The following is a 7696-nucleotide window of genomic DNA, read 5'->3' as shown; positions in this document are numbered from 1 at the left end:
TCGCGAGATATGGGAAATTTTTGCTCTCTGTTTTCCTTGTCCTCCCCGTCGACACAAACAACTCACATCTTGTCCTTCCTATAAAACGAAATCCTATAGAGACGGGGAACTGATTATGTTTTGATTCCTTACCCACACCCTAGGTCCGTACTCTCATCGGTTAAGGAAGCTCCCTAGCACCTCTTCCTTAATTATTTATTTTTGGATAAGGCTAGTTAATATAAATTTGAATGTTATGATGAGTATGGTGGTATCTGAATTGTTTAAATGACACAGAAGGCGACAGTAAGAAGTAATAAGCAAAATAAATCGCTTAGGAAGAGGTGTTAGGGAGCTTACATAGACATGAGTGAAAGTTTGTGGACAGCTCTCTGCAACATTGTGTCCTGCCCTCATATATATCTACCCATATGATGGAGAATGTCTTTCCTTCTACTCTTTATTCACTTGTCTCATCTTGCTATAACATAAAACTAGTTCACATTGAATCTCCCGCCACAACTGGGAGGGAGACGGCAGGGAACGTTTGCTCATGGTTGTACGTCATCGAATTCAAGGGTCATTTTTCTCTGCTGGAGAAAATGAAACATGTAGTATAAATAACATCCGAGACTTGCCATACAGCCTCTATGCTTATGCACTTTGCGTTATTCAATGCAATTATATAAACCGGCCATCTACGTAACCTAGTTGTTGGGTAACATTTCATCAATTATACGGTTAAATAATGATAAATTCATTCATTATTGTTAATTTATTGGCAATTTCTCTTATAAAAATGCAAATAAATCGTTTTGATCATAACTAGAGCAAAATATAGGGATAATGTACGGTTATGTGAGCCAGTGTTAATAAGGGGGAGAGAGAGTAGGTCGGTCGCTGTCTCCAGTTGCGAGGTTATCAGCTGAGGGAGAAAATGTTTGCTATTTCAAGGTCCACTGCTCGCTTGTGTCAGGTTAGTCATCTAGAGTTTTACTTCTCTTGGAAATTATTTAGTATTGTGTGTGTGCTGATGCTGGTTTTATGATAATCTTGGTCTGGTAGAAGGTAACCACTTGCAGCGCTGGCCGGTGTCCTGTGAAAGCTGTGCAGTAAACGTAGAACAAACATTAAATTATACAAGGTTATTGCGCATTTTTTTTTTATGTGATAGAGTTATGGGCTGAGTATTGTATTAATGTAACAGGTTTGAATATAAGAGAGATGCTGGTGTTAATCTCGGGCTCCTGACTTGCTCTCAACTAAACATCGTCTGCCATTAGCAACATTATTGCTAGAGTTGCCATGACGATGAGAGGGTTAATGTAGCAGAATTAACATACCCAGGCTGCTGTTACGTACTCTGCTTTATAATATTGTGGCATTTGCTGGTGTAAAGTACTAGAGTTTCCCCAAGATTGAGAGGGTTAAGGTCCTTGAGATAAGCTATCAGACAAATGTAAACAGTTGATGTACCCTACTAGTGTACCAAGCCAGTCACCATATGATAAAGCTTTGGGGGAAAATGTAGGAGAACTTCCCCTCTTAATTTAGATATAAATGAATTAGAACTCATCTCTTAACATAATAAAAACTACCATTGTCATCAGGTAGGCTATGGTGATTTCAGTCATCATTGGTGATTGCCGAACGTGATCAAAAGACATTGACCCCCATTAGAGAGTATGTTGTCAAGTTTTCGTACGTTAAAAAGGAGACAATTTACCTTTTTTCTTATGTAAAAAAGGAGATGACTGTTACCTGAATTGTGTGTCGTCAGGGTGGGCTGCGGCGATTCCAGTCAACCTTGGTGATTGCCGAACACGACAACAAGACACTGACGCCCATCACCCTCAACGCCATCACCGCTGCTAAGAAGCTGGGTGGCGATGTCTCCTGTCTGGTGGCTGGCTCAAACTGTGCCAGTGTAAGTTGTGGAATTTTTGTCATAATGAAATACTGTACAGGTATATTAAAAAAATGGAGAGAGGTATATGAGAGAGGGGAGTGTGAGCAGTGAAATGGCGGGGAACAAGGCAACATAAATGATTTGTTTGTGGCCACCCCTTGCGGGACTAAGGCATCTGGCAACAAATAGATAGATAGATACGTAAATGCATCTCGCCTGCCTTCCTGACCCCTGAAAGAATGGTGGTGGACTGCAGAACAAAAGTAATGTCAGCCTTTTGTTCACTGTGTTCATATCTAGGTGAACCTGAGGCATAGCAGTAAAAGCTATAATTACATGCAGCCAAATGGTTTCCTGTAAGCCAAGAAACCATTTACAACGCTGGGTGGTAACCATATAACCAAACCATACGTGCTCCTTACGTGTGAACAAGTGGGTTGGTGGAGGGTTAGTGCCCCTCCCCTTAAAACAAATAACTCAAAGTCAAATGGCCACCCCTTAAGGGATTATGGTGTCTGGCAGTAGATAGATAGATAGATAGACTACATTTTCATCACAAAAACAAACCACAGTGCAGTTCTGGTGTATAGTATTTCATATGGTTATTGCAGGTACTACCAAAGGTGTTAGATGAAGAAGGCAGTTTTAGGCAGAGTTAAAAAGGACAAAGCATAGTAATTAATGATATGTGGTTGTTATAGGTGGTGGGAGAGATCACCAAGGCAGCAGGAGTGAGTCGGGTGTTGGTGGCGGACAGTGATGCTCTGGTGGGTTTCCTGCCAGAGCGTCTTGCACCGCTCATCCTTGCCACGCACAACCAGTTCAAATTCACCCACATTGTTGGTAAGCAGATTTGGGCAGAAGTTCACCAGGGTTTGAATTTTAAGGGATTCTAACCATTTCTTATGATTAATCTCCATTAAATAACTGTTAATGCAGATTACTTGTGAAAAAACAGTGTTAAAAATTCAAGCTTCTATGAGTGAGTGAGGAGTTATTGTTGTTGAGTAATCCTAGTCTGTCAGGCCGAGCAGACCTATCCACACAGGCAAATAACTTTCCCTGCAAGGCCATACTGCTCAGTGAACTATCCCGTGGTGCAGATAGTGCCTTGCTCTGGTAAGGTGCAGTTTGGTTCCTGGATAAACACGGTATTTACATCTCTGCACCCAGTTAACAGGAGCACCATAGTAGACACCACATCACATTGTTACTTGATTATATGGTTGTAAATGGTTTCCTCAGTTACACGAAATCATTAGGTTTGGCCCTCAATGTAGAGCCACTTGAAATGGAAAGAATAGTAAGAAAAAGTAAGAAGACGGTAGGGAGAAATAGTTTTAGAGGAGGTCAGACACAAAGAAAGAATGATAAAGGTGAGGGAAAAAGTAGGCAGCACTACATCAAGTGATTGGATGATGGTCTTCAGCACCTACCATCTATTGAGTGAATGAATGTAAAGCAGTAGTACAGTACATAGAACGAGGGTTGCCTGTACACAACCAGCACTTACAGTTATTAAATACAGGCCCTGAATGAAAAAGATGATGATGTTGATAAGGATGAAAATGATAGTAATTTTAATGAAAATGATAATGGTGATGACTAATAATATGATAATGATAGTGATGATGATGATGTTTCACTTCGCCGTTTTCCTTTTCAGCGGGAGCCTCAGCCATGGGTAAGTCAGTGCTGCCACGTGTTGCGGCCAAGCTGGACGTGTCTCCCATCAGCGACATCATTGAGGTTAAGTCCCCAGACACCTTTGTCCGCACCATCTATGCTGGCAATGCCCTTATGACACTCAAAAGCAATGACCCTGTTAAGGTACAGCTTGTCATTCTTGTTTATTTTCCATAATACTTTTTATGGGTTTGACTCTAGCCATAAACCTAATAGTCTGTCCCTAAGGCCCGGCAGTCCTTGTACATGCCACACACCTTCATATTTGCAATTCAGCACTAATTATCACTCTTATTCAATGCACAGTAGGGATGCTTAATTCAGAACTAGTGTAGTAGTATTAGGAAGGTTGTTATTACAAGTCTGTGGGTCATACAAGAGCAGTCAAGTCCATTTTAATAATATTCAGATCATCAAACTGTTTCCTGCCTCAGCCTGGGGTCAGACTTTCCTCCCTTCAACCTGTAATTGCCCCTGTAAATTAAGGCAAACCAACTTCCCAACTTCATAGGTACCATTGAATCTTCCTTTCTCTTTTCTTTTTTTCTTCTTTTCCTAATCTGCTGAAAAATTAATTACAAAAAAGATATTTAAAAAGGCATTTACAACAAGGACTTACTTTATGATCATTATTTAAGTTTATCGGGTACATGACTGAGGTAGAATGGGTGAGGGGAAGGGGGAGATTGAGGATGAGATGAGGGATGGGGTGTAGAGGTACGGTATATATGAGTGAGGAGGTTTGAGTTGAAAGGAGGGCATCTTGATGGTGGAGGACAAATTAACATGGAGTCAGTTCATTTGCAGCCTTCCCTTCCAAGGTTGTCATTTGGCAATAATTAGATTGATATTTGTAAACACCATATAAATTTTCTTCTATGCAGGTGATCACAGTTCGTGGCACAAGCTTTGAGGCAGCCAATTTGGAAGGTGGGAGTGCAGGGAAGGAAGACGTAGCCCCTGGGGACCTGCCCTGTGACATTTCGCAGTTCATCGGCCAGGAACTCTCCAAATCTGACCGTCCTGAGCTGACTGCTGCCAAGGTTAGTCAGTGCATTGCAAATTTCATGGCAGGAAACTGGATCCAGGGATGTTAGTATAGCCCATTTATTCCAACCTGATAGATTCCTAACCCCTATCAGCTCAGTTGATGGCCAGGTGTATTCAGGCTGGAGGGTGCATTTGACTAGCAACCAGGGAGACTTGTTTGTACTTCATGATTAAACTTCATTAAATTTCATGCAACCAGAAGTTGGTATTTAAGTTGTGGCAGTGGTTCAGTTTTCAGGTTATGAGATTGGTCAAGTTCCATCAGAGGAAAACTGTCTAACTACATGGAACCTAATCTTCAGCTGAATGAGAATAACTAAGAACCATCCATCCATCATCCAATCCTATGTTGCCCCATGAGGAGTGGAGGAGCCTGCAGTTAGGAAAGTTGGTCCTGACATTTAAGATGAGAGTGTAATTGTCAATATAGATTTAGTGATATAAGCTTTTGTTTCAGACTGTGATCAGTGGAGGACGTGGCATGAAGAATGGTGAGAATTTCCAGATGCTGTACAACTTGGCAGACAAACTGAATGCTGCAGTAGGGGCATCAAGAGCAGCTGTTGATGCAGGTTTTGTTCCCAATGACATGCAGGTACAGTATGACAAGTGTATTTGTCCTAACCCGACGGAGATCCCTAACCTATTCCAGAAAAAATTTATGGCCAGTTGTATTCAGACTGGAGGCATGATATATTGTACTGTACCTCAACCATACCTTGTTTGCTGATTTTCATCCTTTTGCAGTTTCTTTCCTATGTTGGTTGGTCACACAGGCAAAATTATAACCCCAGATCTTTACATTGTAACTCCAGTTCTTTACACTGTAACCCTAGATCTTTACATTATAACCCCAGATCTTTACATTATAACCCCAGATCTTTACAATGCGATTTGTTTGTGGCCACCCCTTATGGGATTAAGGTGTCTGGCAATAGATAGATAGATAGATCTTTACATTGCTGTTGGTATAAGTGGTACTGTACCCTAGTAAAAGAAAAATTTGTCTTCCAGTGGTTAAAGTGCTTGTCTCTATGTTCAGGTTGGTCAGACCGGCAAGATTGTGGCCCCAGAGCTTTATATTGCCGTGGGAATCAGTGGCGCCATCCAGCACTTGGCAGGCATGAAGGACTCCAAGACCATCGTTGCCATTAACAAGGACCCTGAGGCACCCATCTTCCAGGTAACATACGATCTTTCTTCCTCTACATGCAGTCATCGTTTTAAGGACGTGCTTCAGAATTCCACCATGTTTTCTAATATCTCACCATAAATTAGAGATATATTTGAAAATTTAACCATGCTTTCCATACCTAATTTTAAGGTAGGGCTAGGTTCCAGATTTTCACCAAGTTTTCCTGCTTCAGTATAATGATATTCCAACACATAACCACCTTTTCTATCTCCAATAAATTAGGGATTCGTTCCAAGATTTCACTTTTTCCTCCATAGCACATTTTAAGGTAAGGGAGTGTTCCATTAATTTTCACAGTTTTCCACACATAATTACAAGACCTCTTCCATTGACAGGTGGCAGACTTTGGATTGGTGGCAGACTTATTCAAGGCCGTCCCAGAGATGATAGAGAAGGTTTAAGTTTAAAAAATATTTCAGAATTACACGAGCACCTAGAAATGTTTGCATGCTTCATAGATCAGTGCTTCTGCACATACTCACAAGTTTTGGAGTCTTTTTTAGCGTTCTCAGGTGTCGATATTATATGTAAAAATGTATCTTGCCATAAAACATCTTCTGTTTCCAATATGCTGTATGGACTTCGTGTGTAGACTGCTGTATTTCATTTAACAGAATCTATTTTAGCATTGTATAAAATTAGGGTAGTGAATGGATGTGCAAATTACTGCATATGTGACCTCATGTAACTTTTACTCTGTGTAGAAGAGGTAACTGTACATTATTACAGTAATAAAAATTGAATCTATTTCTTAATCAGTTTTCTATATCATTTATCTAGTTCATGGATGTCTGACCAGTGGTCATTGGGCTGAATACAGCCTGAGCAATATGATAACAGCCTTCTTCCATAAATCAATGAATATACTGTACACTGCCCCAATCTTAGGGTTTAATATTACCTGATACACATCTTATCTACGGGTGACTTTACATTCCCTCTTCTGTCTTTCTTTCCTTCATTCTTTCCTCTTCCTTCTGCCTGTGTGTGACTCTACACTGAGTGACAAGCCAAATGGTTTCCTGTACACCAGGAAACCATTTACTACGCTTGGTGGTAACCATATAACCAAATTTTGGCGCCTGGTGGTTTAGTGGGTAATTACGGAGCTCCAATCGGATTGAGCCAGTGAAGGTTTATATCCAAGGGGTGATTGGGGTTTACTGCTCACGTAATGCCACTCAGGGATGAGTGAGGATGGTCACTCTCATTTTAAATGTCAGGACCAACTTGCGTAGCCCCAGGCTCCTATGCTTCTCATGGGGCAACGTAGGATTTGATGACGGATGGATGGATTTTATATATTCAGTGAAACAAGGACAGTGATTCAGTTAGTAAATAACCAGATTACCAGTGTAACATCATGAGCTACTGCCTTAGTAGCAAGACTGACTGAGGCCGTGCAGACTGATCAGCGGAGGTCTCGGGTCAGAGGAAAGTGATCTTCAGTCCACCATGGTTCAAATACAACAGATTACAAGAAACCATTTGACTTCACTCAGTGCAGAGTCACTTAAAAATATGGTAACATTACTCCAAGTGAGTGGATGGTGGGCACCCTCACCCACAATAAATACGGTATGTATAAATACTGTATGTACTGTACACCGAGTACGATGTTCCCCTCCAATTTCAGTGCTGCATGTGCTGAAAAATAAAACTTGTTCACTTGTCATGAAGTTATATATTTCCACTATTAAATCAAAGACCATGAAAAGTCACAAGCTATAACTTAATACAGAATACTATACAATGACTAGACACTTGTAACAGCTCATTCTACATTTCTTACTACAAAAATAATACGTCACATACAACACAAGAAGTATAAATAAGATGCAAAACTATACTGCATAAAGCAATACCATCATATGGGT

General features: G+C 40.7%; 1 protein-coding gene across 1 annotated transcript; it reads left to right on the top strand.

The window, feature by feature from the left end:
* Positions 1–855: 855 nt before the first annotated feature.
* Positions 856–6574, top strand: wal (electron transfer flavoprotein subunit alpha wal). The gene is made up of 8 exons (XM_080271905.1): positions 856–955; positions 1760–1906; positions 2590–2731; positions 3555–3718; positions 4459–4617; positions 5082–5219; positions 5667–5807; positions 6155–6574. The coding sequence occupies exons 1-8, from the start codon at positions 917–919 to the stop codon at positions 6218–6220; spliced, it is 996 nt and encodes a 331-aa protein (XP_080128031.1). The 5' UTR covers positions 856–916; the 3' UTR covers positions 6221–6574.
* The last annotated feature ends 1122 nt before the right edge of the window (positions 6575–7696 follow it).

Source organism: Coenobita brevimanus, chromosome 48 (assembly GCF_032717465.1).
Source record: "Coenobita brevimanus isolate Jiangsu-jjx chromosome 48, ASM3271746v2, whole genome shotgun sequence".
Classification (NCBI taxonomy): domain Eukaryota; kingdom Metazoa; phylum Arthropoda; class Malacostraca; order Decapoda; family Coenobitidae; genus Coenobita; species Coenobita brevimanus.
Note: the sequence above shows the minus strand (reverse complement) of the source record. Positions and strands in the feature narration are given on the sequence as shown.

Bases quoted from the DNA above. Each gene is read 5' to 3' on its own strand.
- wal (XM_080271905.1), top strand. From the start codon at position 917: ATGTTTGCTATTTCAAGGTCCACTGCTCGCTTGTGTCAG. The intron at 4,618-5,081 runs GTTAGTCAGTGC...CTTTTGTTTCAG, and splicing joins CTGAGCTGACTGCTGCCAAG to ACTGTGATCAGTGGAGGACG. The intron at 5,808-6,154 runs GTAACATACGAT...TTCCATTGACAG, and splicing joins CTGAGGCACCCATCTTCCAG to GTGGCAGACTTTGGATTGGT.